Source organism: Trachurus trachurus (assembly GCF_905171665.1).
Source record: "Trachurus trachurus genome assembly, chromosome: 11".
NCBI lineage: Eukaryota > Metazoa > Chordata > Actinopteri > Carangiformes > Carangidae > Trachurus > Trachurus trachurus.
In genome coordinates this window covers 862,309-880,998 of record NC_139904.1, presented here as the reverse complement: position 1 = coordinate 880,998, position 18,690 = coordinate 862,309, and the positions used below count along the sequence as shown (strand labels likewise).

The 18,690-nt window shown below is 41.1% G+C and overlaps 1 protein-coding gene across 1 annotated transcript; it reads right to left on the bottom strand.

The window, feature by feature from the left end:
- Nucleotides 1-434: 434 nt before the first annotated feature.
- Nucleotides 435-17,147, bottom strand: tapbp.1 (TAP binding protein (tapasin), tandem duplicate 1; the record flags this gene model as incomplete). Its single annotated transcript, XM_083982299.1, has 8 exons — nt 16,977-17,147; nt 15,650-15,904; nt 13,636-13,884; nt 4,157-4,516; nt 2,692-3,015; nt 841-942; nt 565-584; nt 435-446 (listed from the first exon to the last, which is right to left on the bottom strand). Exons 1-8 carry the CDS (start codon nt 17,047-17,049, stop codon nt 435-437), a joined length of 1,395 nt encoding a protein of 464 aa, XP_083838425.1. The 5' UTR covers nt 17,050-17,147.
- Between the last annotated feature and the right edge of the window lie 1,543 nt (nt 17,148-18,690).

Sequence of the window (18,690 nt, the reverse complement as noted above, 5' to 3'; positions counted from 1 at the left end):
TTATAGGCCACATATTTACAACAAGACACTTTTGGATTTACTGCAGGGGAGCATTATTTCACTAACTTGACGGGTTCTCTACTGTGATTGTGTGAAAGTACAAAATAAAAACAGTGGGATGGCAATAGTTAATATTTAATTACTTTAAAGAAGAAGAGGAAAATTATCCCGGCTACCCATTCCAGCGTATTATATCTAGTCGAGCAAAACAGTAAAAAACAACAGCAATTCAAACAGTGATGAATGAGTGTGAGCTCTAACAGAAATCCCACTTAATCTGTAAAAAAAAAAAACCCTCTGAAAATAAATGTCGACACAGATTTATCAGTATGTTAGACGTCAGTGTCGTCGCTCCTCCTTCCTGCACCTCAGTGATGAAAACAAGCAGGTTTGGCTCAGTATCAAACTTCCACATCAGCTGACTTCATTCTTCTTTACTTCTCCTTCTGTGAGACGATACGGGAGGTTTTATTAACATGAGACACGCAAAGCAGCAGAGAAATGGACAAATAAACCATTTATATTATTAAATGTTGTAATATTACTAGTATCTGAATTAGTTACCTTCTCAGCTTCATCTGAGCCTAGAATGAGTGAAACACAAGTTAGACACAAACATAGATAACGTATTACTGTAGTTATATAAACAGTTCACACTGCTCAATGCACTTCTTTCAATGTTGGTTCATTTAATTGTACATTCATATGGTAATTTAGTATCAAGTCTTTTGCAGCTTTGAATAATGAAATGGAAGCAGATCATTACAAAATCAAAATAATTATTATTACCATCAGTTTATAAAGATTTTAATGCTGAATTGTTGTTCTATGATTTGATACCTGAGCTGATGAAGGTCCAGGACACAAACTTGATGAGGCCGTAGAGAACCAGTGCCACACCAACCATTGCCATCGAGTCTTCAATGGACGGAGTACTGAACCCTGAAAAGACAAAAGACAGAATTCAACTCGTGATTAATTCACATTCGTCTGAATCTTTGTTCTTAGTCATGATACATTCAGTCTTCACAGGATTTATTCTCTGTTTCAGTTCCCTACAAGGAAGGACGTGCGTCAGAGCTACTCCACACTTCTAATGAATCTTCTCTTTTTGTTACGGAATACTATAAATATTATATTGTCGATGTTTATTCATCTCTGTGATCTATTCCACATGTTAATTCTGTATTTTCGATAGTAGATGACGTATGATTTTGGAAAATATCTCTTTGATTGGGAGTTGGTGCGTCACTCAGCCACTCCCTTTTTAAAGATGGGTCGCGGACAAAAAGTAAAGTAAATAATATTTAATGCACATCTGATGTTGGACGTGTCTTTTATTTTGAAAAATAACTTATATTGAAAGACACGAGACACGTGAACACATGCAGTTGTAATGCTCCTCCTCACTTTCTGATTATTTGCTCTGAATGCAAAGATATCAGTTTCTTATTAATGTGGCCTGAATGCAGTGAATCTGGTTTTGTTTTGTGGGTCTTTATTTTGTGCAGTTTGATATTTATTCACTTTTGTGAACATGCTCTGAATGCAGAGATGCATTAGAAGTCAAATATATCATTTTGTTGGTCTCCATTTTGTGCAGTTTGATATTTTTTTATTCACTTCCGTACATGCAGTTGTCATGGTAACTCCTCAGTTTCATTCATGTGTTCTGAAATGCACTTTGCTCAATAAAGAGCTAAATTAGTTTTTAAAGGCTTTAAAAAATAATAATAATCTTGGTTTGAATTCTATAAAAGTGGGTCGCGACTTAATGACCATGAGAAGATGTGGAGCCCAGAGTGAAACTAGTTGGGGCCTGTTGTTCGAAAGTAGAATAAAGATACTACTTTCCTCCAATCAACAGCGGATCTTAATGCTGACGTCTGGTGACTCACCTCTCTTAATTTTTTTTAAAAAAAAGCACCGCTGCTGTGGTAAAGCTCAGAGAGAGCGCAGCGGACAACTGCGGACTGATTTAATAATCCAAAACTATAATCACAACTCAAGTTCCTTTCACAAATGAACAGTTGTGCACTTTGCCTTAATGATGAGCAGTGGAAGATGATTCATTGCACAAATCTGAAGTAAAGTTTACAGCACATGGCCAAATGTGCAACAGGTGAAAATGTATTAAATATTAGAACATTATGCTGTTTGGTGCTTCAATAAATTGCCGATAACAATGATGACGAGGTCTATAAATTATTTGGAAGGTGCTCACACTCACTCAATTTTATTTTCTTACCTCAACCAATATTTAGGCCAATATAATCGTAACATATTTTATGAAAATTAATTTTGAAGGCCTAATTATGAAAAAAAAGCCTAATAAATATTGTAAATGTTTCATGTTTTTTGATTATTGTTAATGCATTTTATTTGTTTAGAAATCCAATATGTACATAAGAACATGTATGAAACACATTGATTTCTGATCAGAGTGACTGCTGACTTCACAGATAAAGACAACAGAATCAACTTAGCCTGGCTGTTATTATGGTCTGAAAATCTCCATAGTAACTTGACCAGGATAAAGGTATCCAGTTTTCAAACAACCGATTTGAGGCTAAATTCAGCCAGGATAACCAACATATCCCGGCTTAATCCCTTATCTAGGTTTACAACAACAGGCCCTGCCCTACACTACCCAACAACAACAACAACAACAGTGAAACCGTCCCTCCTTACCGATGATGCTGAGGGTGGTGCTGGCCCGGCGTGTAGCTCCAGGGTGCACGGCCACACAGCTGAGCTCGCCCCCCCGGCCCAGCTCGGGCCTGGAGGCGTCCAGCTCCAGCCGGGCGCTCTGGCTGAAGGTGCCGTCCCAGGCCTGGCGGTGGCCCGTCACGCTGCCCGCTCCCAGGGCTCTGGACTTCCCGTCGGCGCCGCGGAACTCCCAGCTCAGCTCCAGGGAGAGCGGAGCGAAGCCGGACGCTTCACACAGGACGGTCAGCGTCTGTCCCGGGACGGCCACGGGGAGGGGGGACGGGTGGATGGAGAGGGACGGGGGCTCTGGGCAGCAGGAGGAAAGATCATTAGACAGTTTATCAGGGCTGGGCCGATACGCTTCTGTGCCGATTGGATTCTCTAACGATTTTTGGGTCCCGATTCGATTTAAATTACGATTCTGATTAAACAAGTATTGCGATTCGATTTTTACCAAGTATTGCGATTTTATATTTCAATTATTGTGGTTTTCTTTCCTTAAACAAGAGCAGGTTGAACCAAACACTTGATAATACATCATAAGTCATATTTACAAAAAACAATACACACATCACATCAGTTTGTCTGTTGTGTTCGTTTGTGTTCCAACACAACAGGCCGGTTTGACTTTGTCGAGTGTAATGGCACAGAATACATGATCGTACAATAAAGATTGGTCTTCCCCCCCCAAAAAAAAAAAAATTGAAAAAAAAAAAAAATCTATTTAGTAGGGCTGGGACGATATGCTTTTCTCCCGATTCGATTCTTCTATTTTTTGGATGGAGATTCGATTTAAATTGTGATTCTATGATATTGCCGATTCTCTCGATTTTTAGTCTTTAGCATTTTTAACATTTATCTGCACACAAATACTGTAGGAGCCTATAAATTAACATACTCCATTATAAAGTGAACTTAAACCCTTTTCAAAACCTGGACTCTCTGGATGTAAAAAAAAAAAAAGGCGAACAAATGCACATTGCACAATATTCCCTCATCAAACTCATCAAATACACAATCCAACAACTCCACAACGCTCTGGTGGACAAGTTGTGAGCTGCACATTCACCACGCTATGAGATAATAACACAACGTTACCACACAGAGTTGTTGTAGAGGGAAATTCATGTAAAACCACTGATGCACGTTGCCTTCAGGGACAGTTTTTCATCAAGCAGTCTCTGTATTTCCCTCTAAAACAACTCTGTGTGGTAACGTTGTGTTATTCTCTCATAGCGCGTCTGCTCCGCCGTTCTAAAAAAAGCTTGCACCGACAATTAAAGGTAACGAACCTACTGCTATGACTATAGGGATTATGGTGATGGGCCAATTTGCCAAAATGTTGAACTATCCCTTTAAGGGCAGATACCAGATTTTCCAACATCATCTCTCCAGACTTGAATAATTTGTCAGAAATGCTTCAGATAGGTTGACTTCTCCTCCTCACCTACGATCTCCAGCTCCAGCACCACCTGGGCCAGGACGTGGGGCAGATACACGGTGCAGATGTACGTCCCCGAGTGACGCACTTTAGCCTCCTGCAGGATGAGGGAAGCGTTTCCGGTGCGGTGTAAACCCTCGTAGTCCATGGCGGCCCCCTCCTCCTGCGTGTCGGCCACGCGGTCCGTCTTGCCGTCGTAGGCCAGAACGAGTCGTCCTTCTCCTCTGAACTGGTAGCGCCACTCCACGGCGAAGCCCGAGCCGGCCAGCGGCGAGGACGGGTCGGCCCAGAAGCTGCAGTCCAGCACCACGGGCTTCCCCAGCCGCGCCTGCACCGACACCGTCGTAGTGGAGACACTCAGGATCACTGAGGAGGCAGCAGAGGAGAGGACCGGTCAGACTGCAACATTTGATTTGATTTGATTTTTATTTGTCTCAAACAAGACAAACAATCTATGTAACAAGAAACAAAACAATAATGATACTGTGCAAGTTTGAGAAGAGGCTGATCTTATCAAGTTCAGCCCCCCCCCTACATTGTGATTCATGTCATAACATCTGTAAGATTAAAAACATATTGCTTTAATATGAAATAAGACCATGATTATAAATAAAAAGAGTAAAATTATCTGTCCAGTTCTTTATAACTGTCCAAGAATGTGTGTTTGTACTTACTTTTAAATTGTTTTAAGTTATTGCACATGTTTATATCCTCATCTAGTCTATTCCACATTTTAACACCACAAAAATAGATGCTAAAACTTTTCAGGGTAGAATGGATGGTAGATTGTTTAAAGTTACAGTTCCCTCTTAAATCATATGCTTTCTCTGACCATAAACGTTTTCTGGATGTTTATTGGTAGCAACCTATTCCAGGCTTTAAACTAAATCTGACCTGTTTTGAATTTGACCAGGTCCTCAAATCTTAAAATACCCGATTTTAATAACAACGGATTTGTATGATCAAGGTACCCAGCATGATGAACCATCCTTAGGACCCTTTTTTGTAAAATGCAAATCATTAAAGGACAATTCCAGGGCAAATTCAACTCGGGGCTGTATTAATCGAACAATAATTGATTATTGAATTCATCGTCAACTATTCTGATAATCTAATAATCAGTTTGAGTAGTTTTTTAAGAAAAAAAGCTCCAGATTCTCTGATTCCAGCTTCTTCAATGTGAATATTTCTGGTTTCTTTGTTCCTTTATGACAATAAACTGAGTCTCTCTTTGGTTTGTGGACAAAACAAGACATTTGAGGACGATGTCGTCTGGTGGTTTGAGAAACACTGGTTGATGTTTTTAGACATTTTTTAACATTTTATTGACCAAACAACTAATTGATTAATCGTTGGACAGATTAATCGATAATGAAAATAATGGTTAGTTGCAGCCCTGGATGAGATAAAATACTAATATTAGAATAAATAGAAGAAACTGTGTGAATACAGCTGTAGCAGTCTCTGTGTTTAATCCCATGCAGATGTGTTGTTCAACCCCTGGACGGCCCTTTAATAACAGAAGGAATCTGAAGGTTTTCAGTTTAATGTCTCCTGTTTTGCGGTAGTTATGGTCTGTCCCCGCGTCGCCACGGCAGCGATGAATGGGAGCGGATTGAAGTTCTGCTGCTTAGGCTGTTTCCATCCCTCAAAGCCACAGACAGCGTCAGATGGAGACTCAAACATGCAGCCAGAAGTTTATTTACTTCAACAAGCCGACATGTTTGTAAAACTAGATCTAATTCAAAGTCTGGCGGAGTCGAGACCCAAGTTGACGCTCGGTGTGTTCAGGTGCAGTGGGAATGTAAATGACCTTTAATATGAGCATAGTATTTTTATAAATGTGTTTTTATGTTTATTCATTAACATTCTTAAAAGCCAGGCTTTTATTTTTTATACATTAAGCAGACGGATATTCAGTGCTTTTATTTTGAAAGCGTCTCGCTGAGACCTCGTAAACATCCGGTGCTTCGGAGTTTACCGGCAGAAGGAAAAGTCTGTCTGCAAGGCTAAAAGAGTGTCTTCTATGCTAAAAGCAAGCAAAGTGTGCCTCACCCACATGAAACGCCCTAGCACCTGGCTAATAAGGGGCACAAGGTTTGTTTTGTTACCATTTCATGCTATATTTATGTCCGGCTCGAGTTTGGTTGCCTTGGATATTTTCATGCATAAAACGTATTGTGGTTAGCGGTAGCTACTATTAGCATCGGCGAGCTGCCGTGTCGGTCTGTATTGAAGTGAGATGAAGCTGTAAGCTAACTCGTAGGTTGTTTTAGTAATGCAACAGGATGTATTTTGTCTGTTTTATATGCGGTCTGCTAAGGTTAAAAACTGTTTATTGGGTTAAAAACGAACGGTTAAAAATGCTAATTTCATGTCAAATATTGTTTTATATTGCACTCTATGTGAGGTTGTCTTTCAGTTAAAATGTGAATTTTCCCTCATGACTGTAACATCAATCGTAGCAGTTAAAATATATATTTAAATTCATGGAGTAAAACCTGTGAGTCTACAATAAGTTTATTAGATAAAAAGAGAGTCAACTTACATGATTGTGATAAAGGCAGTTAAAGGTAATTTCAAGTAAGAGTAAAGGTAACTGTATTTTGTTTTCTTCTTTTCATAGCTCTTACGGTGTGTTTACATTGAATACGGTCCAAGGAATAAAACATTGTGAACCATCAGTTTGAGAGTCCGACCATCATTTAGCCGGGGATGCTACAGTAAGAGCTTCACCTCATCCGTCACATCACGCCGCTGACCAAGGACAACTGTAGAGGGACCTGATGTGATGGTCAAGGATTGTGGTACCTGCTCACAACATGGAAGCATCAGTAAAGACGCCTCCAGACGACAGAGACTCCGAACAGATGAAGGATAAGGATACTGAAGAGGAGGATCTCCGTCGCTCTGGTCGCCTACGGAATCCCACGGAAAAGATGCTTGCATTTCATGAGGAGGAGGCCCACAAAAAGGAGAAAAGGTTGACTCACATTTATGAACAATGGAAGATCCAGGCACGTAAGGCTAGAGAACAGTTAAAGTTAAACATTCCTGAAAGTGACATTGCAACTCTTATAGACACACTAGAAGAAGGAAAAAACTGTGTTATAAACCTGTACATAGAAATCAGAGCTCACCTCACTCCATCTAATGAGACAAGACGTCGTATTGATGCCTGTGAGGCAGTTACAAGGGACATTGTTAAAATTGCTCTTGAAAGGATATCAGGCATAGATGAAGAATTTGATAGTGAAGCAGTAAAGCAACGTCTTCATGAGCTTCTTAACAGAGACTACGCTCACTCCATCTACGGATCCACAGCTTCACCTCCAAGTCAACACTCAAGTAAAGGTTCAAGTCAACACTCTGTCATAGCAGCAAAAAGAGCAGACGCTGCAGCAGAATTAGCAGCAAAGGAAGCAGAGTATGAAGTGTTATTGAAGGAGGAGAAACAAAAAGAAAAGATTCAACTCTTAGAGGAGAAACAAAAAGAAAAGATTCAACTCCTAGAGGGACAACAAAGGAAAGAACTTGAAGCTCAAAAACGTGAGTTGGAAAGATTAAAGGCAGAGAAGGACATTAAAGCTGCACGAGCTAGGTTCACAACTTATGATCAGGAAGTAATGCAGGAAGCAAGTGTTCATTCTGTAGATCAGATGAGAACGAGAGAACATCAGTTTGTGTGTCCTCCTTCAGCTCTCATCCAGCAGCCCACTGATATCACAATGACAGCATCACCTGCAAGGACAGATGTAAGTTATCTGGCTCAGGCAGTCCAAGATAGCATAGCTCTGAACAGGCTCCCAATGCCAGAACCGTCTGTATTTACTGGTGACCCTATCCAGTTCATTGAGTGGAAGGCTTCCTTCACATCCCTCATAGACAAAAAGAACATTGCTTCAGCTGACAAATTACATTATTTGAAAAAATATGTAGGAGGTCCAGCTCGAAAGACACTTGATGGCATATTTTATAGAAATGATGATGAAGCCTACAAAGATGGATGGAACCGTCTCAACCACAGGTATGGTCAGCCGTTTGTTATACAAAAAGCATTCAGGGAAAAACTAACAAACTGGCCAAAGGTCCATCCAAGAGATGCTGAGGGACTTAGAGCATTCGCTGATTTCTTACACTCATGTCTGGAAGCCATGCCTTATGTCAAAGGTCTGGACATTTTGAACGATTGTGAAGAAAACCAGAAATTGGTCCAAAAGCTACCTGATTGGGCAGCATCACAGTGGAACCGCAAGGTCACTCAAGTCATGAGAGTTGACCAGGAGTTTCCCAGCTTCCAGGAGTTTGTCTTCTTCATTGTAACGGAGGCAGAAATTGCATGTAATCCTATTACTTCATTCCACGTTCTCCACTCATCAGAGGCTAACTCATCACGTCATCTGAAAGAAAAGAAATGTAAATCCAGTGTTTATCACACACAGACAGTTACAGAGAATGAAACACAAGGACAGTTAAGAACAGGTTTAAAGCCACCATGTGTGTTTTGCCAAGACAGTAAACATCAACTTCATCGCTGTCCTGAGTTTAAAGGGAAAGCTCTGGAGGAACGACGGAAATATGTGAAAGAAAAGAAGCTTTGCTATGGCTGCTTGAGGACGGGCCATAACGCCAAGGACTGCCGCAATAGACATTCATGCGACAAATGTAAAGCAAGACATCCTACGCTTCTCCATGATGACACCTACACCAAGGCCAAGCCCACGTCAGTCTCAAATCAAAGTAACACAGAGGAAACAGCAACCACATTGGCTCTCAGTGTGGCAACTAAGGAGCCATCTACCAACACTTCAATGATAGTGCCAGTGTGGGTTTCTTCTGTCAGCAATCCAGGTACGGAAAGACTTGTTTATGCGCTGCTTGATACCCAAAGCGATACAGTCTTCATTGACCAAGAAGTCAGCAATAGTTTACAGACTGAAACTCATCCTGTAAGACTGAAACTAACGACCATGACAGGAAAGGATGCATTAATGCATAGTCAAAGAGTGTCAGGTTTGAGAGTGAGAGGTTACTGCTCTGCTATCCACATTGATCTCCCCCCTGCTTACACCAAGGACTGTATACCAGTGAATCGAACACACATTCCTACCTGTGACACGGCACGGAACTGGAATCATCTCATCAAAATAGCAGATGAAATCCCACCACAGCTGGAATGTGAAGTCGGTCTGCTGATCGGCTACAATTGCTCAAGGGCACTGGCACCACGGCAGGTAATCCTTGGAGGAGATAGCGAACCATATGCAGTTCAGACGGATTTGGGGTGGAGTATCGTAGGCTGTTCACCTCACCACAACTCACCAAGCATCACCAACATGTGTCACAGAGTTTCAGTCAGAGAGCTTCCTCCAGTGACCCCAGCTGAGGCACTCAGGGTTCTCGAGTCTGACTTTAAAGATGCCAATAAGGACGGAAAGACTGTGTCTCAGGATGACATCCGCTTCCTGGATGTGTTAAAGGAAGGGATCAAGAGGAACATTCATGGACATTACGAGATGCCACTCCCCTTTAAAGAGAGACCCTATCTCCCTGACAACAAACAACTGGCGATGGTACGGCTCAGTCACCTTAAAAGAAAGCTGGCGAAGGATGACAAGTACAAAGAACATTATGTGAAGTTTATGAATGAAATCATTGAAAAGGGTGAGGCAGAGGAAGTTCAGGATCAAGGGAAGGAAGGAGAGAAGTGGTACATTCCTCACCACGGAGTGTATCACTCGAAAAAACCTGATAACCCCGCAGACATCGCATCTAGGGGATCAAGCGTAAGTGAGATTCTCACATCAAGCTGGTTCAAAGGACCTCAGTTTCTATGGGAGAAAGAGATACCTCTAGCTACAGATGTTAGCGCAGAAATACAGATTGGAGATCCTGAAGTCAAGAGGATTCAGACTCTAAACACACAGACACGGGAACAGCTGAGTCTCTCAGACCACCTGTCAAAGTTTTCTTCGTGGTCAAAAGCAACTCAGGCTGTCGCTCGTCTCATTCGTCGTGTCAGACATGATAAGTCAACAGACCACAGCACCGTCCAAGAACGAGAAGACGCACGCTGCATCATCATAAGAGACTTACACAGACACGCATATCCAGAAGAGTTAAAGTTGCTCAGTAAGGTAACTCAACTTCCCTCTCAGAGTAAACTGTTTCAGATGGATGCTTTTCTTGATCAGGATGGACTCCTCAAGGTGGGAGGAAGACTGAAAAATGCATCACTCCCTACCTCACTGAAGCATCCAGTGATCATACCAAAGAGTCATCCCATCACCAAGGCAATAATTGCTCACTGTCACGAGAAAGTCCAACATCAAGGAAAAGGCTTGACTATTAATGAGATCAGATCAAATGGATTCTGGATTCCAGGAATCAACAGAGCTGTGGCAACGCATCTGCATCAATGTGTTACATGTCGAAAACTCAGAAGATTCACAGAGGAGCAGTGAATGGCAGATTTGCCGTCTGAGCGTGTGGATCCATCACCACCTTTCACCTATTCTGGAATGGACTGTTTCGGTCCGTTTTTCACCAAACAAGGACGCAAAGTACAAAAGAGATACGGACTGCTTTTCACCTGCCTTTGCTGTCGAGCTATCCACATTGAAATGTTAGACGACATGTCGACAGATGCTTTCATAAATGGACTTCGTTGTTTCATTGCAATAAGAGGAGCAGTACGTGACATAAAATGTGACCAAGGAACGAACTTCGTTGGAGCTAAAAATGAACTGAATGAAGCTCTCAAGCAATTGGATGCTGATCGTCTGACTACGTTTTTGGCTGAGAAACAGTGTGACTTCAGCATGAACGCTCCGCATGCAAGCCATGCTGGAGGCGTATGGGAGAGACAGATCCGAACGGTGAGGAATGTTCTTCGTTTAACTCTTTCACCCTCATCAGGCAGGCTGGACGATGCCTCTCTACGGACATTCTTTTATGAGGCAGCAGCTATTGTGAACAGTCGTCCACTCACCGTTGACAACTTAAATGATCCAGATAGTCCAGAGCCGCTAACGCCCAATCACCTACTCACCATGAAACCCACTGCAGCCTTACCACCTCCTGGCAGATTCATCAGAGAGGATATGTATGCTCGTAAGAGGTGGCGTCGTGTTCAGTACCTTGCAGAGCAGTTCTGGGGCCGGTGGAGAAGAGAGTATGTGTACAACATTGCTACCAGACAACGCTGGCATACTCCAAGGAGAAACCTCAAAGTCGGTGACATCGTGATGGAAAAGACAGAAGATCAGCCTCGCAACGAGTGGAAATTGGCTACAGTTGTAGAGACAGTGACTGATAAAGATGGACTAGTGAGGAGAGTGAAGATTCGTGTTGGAGACCAGAAGATGGGAAAGGAGGGACAGCGTTCTGGCAAGCCATCCATCGTTGAACGTCCAGTGCAGAAGCTGATCCTGCTCCTAGAGACTGTTTAATCACCCCCTTCACTTCACAACCTATCCTTTACAGTATGAAGAGTTTATAGACATTTTTGACTCAAGCACTAAAGGTTAAAGGTCACATGGTTTAGAAATCATTCATGCTTTACATCTAATAAGGGGATGAAAAACCAGTAATGATTTGGTGGGAGTGTAAATGACCTTTAATATGAGCATAGTATTTTTATAAATGTGTTTTTATGTTTATTCATTAACATTCTTAAAAGCCAGGCTTTTATTTTTTATACATTAAGCAGACGGATATTCAGTGCTTTTATTTTGAAAGCGTCTCGCTGAGACCTCGTACACATCCGGTGCTTCGGAGTTTACCGGCAGAAGGAAAAGTCTGTCTGCAAGGCTAAGAGTGTGTCTTCAATGCTAAAAGCAAGCAAAGTGTGCCTCACCCACATGAAACGCCCTAGCACCTGGCTAATAAGGGGCACAAGGTTTGTTTTGTTACCATTTCATGCTATATTTATGTCCGGCTCGAGTTTGGTTGCCGTGGATATTTTCATGCATAAAACGTATTGTGGTTAGCGGTAGCTACTATTAGCATCGGCCAAGCTGCCGTGTCGGTCTGTATTGAAGTGAGATGAAGCTATAAGCTAACTCGTAGGTTGTTTTATTAATGCAACAGGATGTATTTTGTCTGTTTTATATGCGGTCTGCTAAGGTTAAAAACTGTTTATTGGGTTAAAAACGAACGGTTAAAAATGCTAATTTCATGTCAAATATTGTTTTATATTGCACTCTATGTGAGGTTGTCTTTCAGTTAAAATGTGAATTTTCCCTCATGACTGTAACATCAATCGTAGCAGTTAAAATATATATTTAAATTCATGGAGTAAAACCTGTGAGTCTACAATAAGTTTATTAGATAAAAAGAGAGTCAACTTACATGATTGTGATAAAGGCAGTTAAAGGTAATTTCAAGTAAGAGTAAAGGTAACTGTATTTTGTTTTCTTCTTTTCATAGCTCTTACGGTGTGTTTACATTGAATACGGTCCAAGGAATAAAACACTGTGAACCATCAGTTTGAGAGTCCGACCATCATTTAGCCGGGGATGCTACAGGGAAGCTCCCGTTGGTGTCAGAAATGAAACCTTTTAATGTTCTTTTAAGGTCTTATTCTGTATTTATCTGTGTCGTTCTGTATCTATTTGTTGTTTGTTTTATGTCATGTTAAATTGTGCTTTTATGTTTCTTTTATGCCCACATCTAAGAAACATTTCCACTGCTTTTTGCAGCGGACAATTTAAGTTTTCTAACTCTAATTCTGATTCTGATTCTGATTCTAATAAACACAGGAATATCAACTCTTGACTTGCTTGAAGTAAATAAACTTCTGGCTGCATGTTTGAGTCTCCATCTGACGCTGTCTGTGGCTTTGAGGGATGGAAACAGCCTAAGCAGCAGAACTTCAATCCGCTCCCATTCATCGCTGCCGTGGCGACGTGGGGACAGACACAACTACCGCAAAACAGGAGACATTAAACTGAAAACCTTCAGATTCCTTCTGTTAGACCTAAAATGTTAGGAACATACAGCCCCGAGGTGAATTTGCCCGGAATTGTCCTTTAAAGGGACAATGAGGAGTTTTGTTAAAGTGAAGTGTTTCCACACTACCTTTATGAGCCTCCGCACCGTGAAATTCTTTGACCGGCGCAAGACAGACTCATGTTTTCATTCATCAAGAATTAAAGTCAGAGGTTGGAAGACGATCACATACCGTCGTAGTTCCCACCATAAACGGAGATTCGGCGGCGTTATTCTCATGACTCGCCACGAAACCGAAAGTAAAGAAACGCTGGTCGGCTCGCCCAGCATTTCCACCACCACTAATAATAACAAAATAACCATAGAGACAAAACCATAGATTTATCTAAAATGGACCATTAACAAGTGGTAACGGAGATTCATCCACATTAATATCAGACTTTTTTATAACCAAATAGAAACTCCTGGTTGTCCCTTTAAACTGCTTCACACATGTTCTCTTCCACCTCTCCACCTTCACATCGTGTCGGTACCTTTGTGTTCTTTAGATCCCGTGGGAGCGCGCATGATGCTGGAGACGCCCAGCTCCTTGTCGACGCCGTGCAGAGCAGCTGAGAACCAATCGGCTTGCAGGTAGACGGGGCTGGAGGCGGAGTCTGTGAGAGCCGCCGCCCACTTGAGGCCGGACGGCTGCGGCAGGAAGGGGTTAATCTCACACTGGGGCTTCTGCACCGAGCCTCTGGGGGGGCTGAGGGAGCGGTGGCACAGCGTGGCGGCCGGGTCTGAGGACGGAGGGGGCAGAGGGTCAAGATGAACACACTGAACGTCATGGTCTAAGGTCACACACACTGGTTCATTTATATGTTAAACAAAGGGATGATGTTTGATCTAAAGTTGGAGATGTGTATATGTGTTTTATTACAGTGGACACACATCACCTTGTTGTCCGTCCAAATGTGTATTCTTAAAGCAGAAGTAAGTGATCCGGTCGTTTTTGCTAATGCTGCGTTCCAGGCAGGCTTTTGAAACCGTAAATTACAGCTTCAAGTCACAACTTACGACTTTGTAGCGTTCCAGGCAACCCACTCGTGTTTTTCCGACCTGTTTTACCTGTGAAAGTCACTATAACGGCCACTCGTAACTTCTGACCCGTGAACTCGTACCAGATCGAACTGGTACGACTTCACAGGTCGGAAAAACACGAGTTACCTTGAACGCACCATAACAGTCCTCGTCCCTACGTCACCACATTCAGGCGCATCCCTTGGCTGCACACACAGAGAGGACTGCCCCTTTATGCCGTTCTCTCTCCTCATTGGATAAAGGTTGTAGGATACAAGGAAAGTTTTCTCCTGGGCTCAGAGCAGAGCAGAGTGACTGACAGACCCGTGTTTCAGACCAAACACTCTATAGAAGTGATTGCTGTCGGAAGATATAACTATTTAAGACTTAGATTAACACAAAAATATCGCTTACTTCTGCTTTAAAGTGGACACACATCACCTTGTTGTCGTCCAAATGTGTATTATGTATGTATTTACAGACAGTTAGTATGTGTATGTGTTCTACCCTATGTGGTACAATACTTTATTCCATTGTTGTTCTTTTTAAAGGTTGCCTTGTACAATCTGGCAGAGGGACAATCGATGAAAACTAGATTTTTAAGCTAATTCAAGTGCATTTACATTACATGTGTGTTTTTTTATGCAATGTTTATTAATGTGCATTGTCCCTTTTTAAATGAACTAAACTAAACTGGAGAGATGATGTCAAAACACAAGATTCAGATGCACATGCCCATTCATATTCAAAAATAATTTTAATGAAAATGTCATTGATCAACAGTTACTCTTTATCTGTGAAGATTATTTATGGAATAGTGATGTCACGATTATAGATTTTCTTTGTACGATTATTGTCAGAGAAATAATCACGGTTATTACGATTATCACGATTATTATGCATTAATTCATTTACATCAATGAATGTGTAAAATATAATTACAATACTAATTATTTATACTAAATATTTGAAGTCTCTGCTATTACTGTAATATATAACCATTAACCAATTATTAATCCTCCAGGGGAAGTGTTTTAAATATTCAAGTCATTAATTATCATAGATACCAAATGATAAACCAAAAGTTTAACCAATTACTGGCTAACATTTAAATTCCTACCAATCGTATGTTACGTTAGGTAAATGGACCAGCATTTCTTACATTTATCTTCACTTTGACGCCACATCTGCCTCTGTGTTTCCAACATCATCTTTTTTGGACAGTGACGGTATTTGGAAATCTTTACGATTAATTAATTAATTGTGGCGTTTACTGTAATACCACGATTAATTGTGAAAACAAGTAATCCTGACATCCCTATTATGGAAAGTTATTTACTTTCCACTCACACACACACACACACACACACATCTGGATAGATTTACACTGTGTGGCAAATCAATCTTTCACCTTGGAGTGCTGTTTCTTCCTTTTTTTAAACTAGATGTACACAGCTACACAGTGTTGAGTGATTGTGGACTGACCTGTGATGGAGTAGACTCTGTCGGGGCTGATGTCGGACGGAGCCTTGAGGGACTCGGCACCGCGGCTGTTCGAGTCCGTTCGGATGTAAAGCAGCGATTTCTCCTGAGTGGTGGCTGCAGTCAAACCTCCTCCTCGACCCGTCTTCTCCTGCACAAACCAGCACTCCATCACCGGACAGATGCTGCTGCTGCTGCTGCTGCTGCTGCTGCTGCTGCTGCTGCTGCTGCTGCTGCTGCTGCTGCTGCTGCTGCAGGCTTCAGACAAAACAAGAAACAAGAAACCAGCAGTTTATTAATGATAAAACACTGAAACATAAGAAGAATAATCAGATTACACTGTATTCTGATGTTATGGTGCATAGCTGTTTGTCCTCTGTGGTGGCACTTCCTCTGAATTTTCCAATGAATAATAAACGTTAAACAGGATGAGTCGACTTTAGTTTTGAAGAAGGCTGCAGTGGTTAATGTCATGGGAAACAGAAAATATAGATATAAATCAAGACAACATTTGGGTGAAACATGCAACATAAAACCATGTGGGAACATTTTTAAATCTGTCAGTTAAAAGTAAAAGTAAAAGTGTAATTCCTCCCGCTTTCTCTCTTGTTTCTTGTCTACTTTAGACTTTTACTCTTCGTCTGTTCTGTTGCTTTTTCATTTATCAATGTTTAAACTTGGAAGCCAGACGAATATATACATTTTGAAAAAGTTTATTCCAGGAAATAAACCCCTTTTTTTACTCTCTGTTTATTGTCTGGGTTAAACAACAGTGCTGCCACAAGGGGGCGGTATGTTCATGTTCTCTAAGCTTCAAACCAAACTCCGTTCAGAAATATAACAACTTTTTATAAACTAACTTTATAATGATCTAAAGTTTTAAGAAGGATGTTTAACCACGTGACTGTGTCTTGTGCTGAATTCGGCTCATGTGTTGCTCACATAAACTCTCATGTTACTGTGTTTTAATGGTCTGGATCTTGACATAGTGCTGAGTTGTTTTGCTCATTTTCATCCTAAAGGGCTGTTGACACATGTTCAGCTGCAGCAGCATTACACCGAAATAACCGAGCGATGAATGTGTTTATGCAAAAGTAACTGTTCAGTATTCTCCAATAAAACTGCAACCGATTATTTGCAGATTAAAGTTAACTGTGACAGTTTTACATGGAGTCTGGTTTACATGTTTAGTGCGTCAGACGGAGTCAGACGGAGTCACCACGTTCAGGATGTAACGTTAATCAAACAACAGATATTAATAAGTATATAGCCTAGTGTTTTTATGTTTCATGCATTTACACAGAGCAAATTATCGGTTAAATGATCTGACCTGTGATGAAGCAGCAGCAGCAGCTTAGAGCAGCGACCAGAGAGAGTTTATAGATGGTGGAGAAGTCCGTCATGTTTGTGTCAGATGAAGTCTTCTCTCTGCTGTTCACACACCGACTACAGCGGGTAAAGATCGGTGCTTTCCTCCTGAAAGTCCCAGTTCACTTTATACTTTCACTTTCAACTACGACCAGTCGGTCCAGTTCACCCAAAATACTGATTCCGGTAATAATTTCAAAATAAAAGTCACCGATGAGCTGCAACTTCACATGGGACGTTATAAAGGAAACTATCATGGTGATTTAATGATTTTCTGTGTAGTAAAAAATAAATAAAATAAAATAAAAAGACAGACAAACTAGAACTGGTAAATAAACACAGTGAATAATTCATTGACTGTTCCCAGCTCCACCGGCAGATGGCGCCTCAGACCAACTATTATTATAAAGGGACAGATTCACCTCCTCTATGTGTGTCCTTTCTATGCTGCCTCGGTCTCTTCATCTGCAAATATCTGCAAATATGATGTGCAACTGCAGTGTTTTCATGACTTCACCCAGTCAGAGTGTGTACATGTCTAGTTTATTTGCAGTTTGACTCCTCTAATTTAGAAAAGTAGAAACACCAAGTGAACATTCAAGGCTTCAAACTTTCAGGAAGAGGATGCAGCCTGACAACAGAGGTCAGCTGAGGACAGGACAAACAGAAACAATACCCACATAAAGCTGCATGGTTTATCTACAGTAGATAAGTTACCAACACAACCAGCCAAGAGGATTTTATGGGTTATGGGTTTTCCACAGATTAATAATTTCACTGTTGTGACCTGAATGCAACACATAGCCTAAATGTTCATGATCCTCATGTTTGTTCATCTAAAATTTGAATATGCAAATTCAATTTTTTTTGCAAGAACAAGTTACAACATAATAGTTTTCATAAGATAAGATCAGAGAAATACAGCAGCAAAGAGGATGGTGCAAGAAAAACAAACAGTACAAAATACCTGTTGCATAATATGATAAATATGCTAGTAGTGTAGAACATAAAAATATAAATAATATAGCAAATGAGGAAGAATTACATATATTTATTATACATGCATGATACAAGGACAAGTACAATACATTTATTTATTACATATTGTTCTTTATATGGTGCAGTTTCTTTCAGTCTGTGACTCATGTTCTGCTAAAGTTGATCTTTGTTTATATCTCATCATAAAGTATTATTGCAGGACGTGAGGGGAATGTGGTGAAACAAGAAGAGCAACAAGTTTCTACGGCCTGGTAGAAACAAACAACACAACAACTGTTACCCGCCTTTTCTTCCTGGACTGAGCGCCAAAAGATGCAGATCATGCCAGGACGGTGTCATAGAGAGAGAAATAAAACCTAACAGCCCAACCATGTGACTTCCCCGAAACAGAGGGTGTGTGTGTGTGTTGTTTCTGCCTGGTGGTGGCGCTCTAACACTGTGTGTGTCTGCAGAAACCTGTCAGCTCTCATCTAGTCATAGTGGTTGTTCACATCAGGTTAAGTTTGTTTCTCTAACAGGAGTAGGAGGTTTGACAGAGACAGAGGAGAAGAGTTAATCTATGTTAATTTATATCTATATTATAGGACAGGGTCAGTGAGGGTTTTTCAGATGATTTAAATATGTGAGAGTTTAGTTTGAATGCACACAAACTCCTTTAAACTCCAGTCTGGATGACT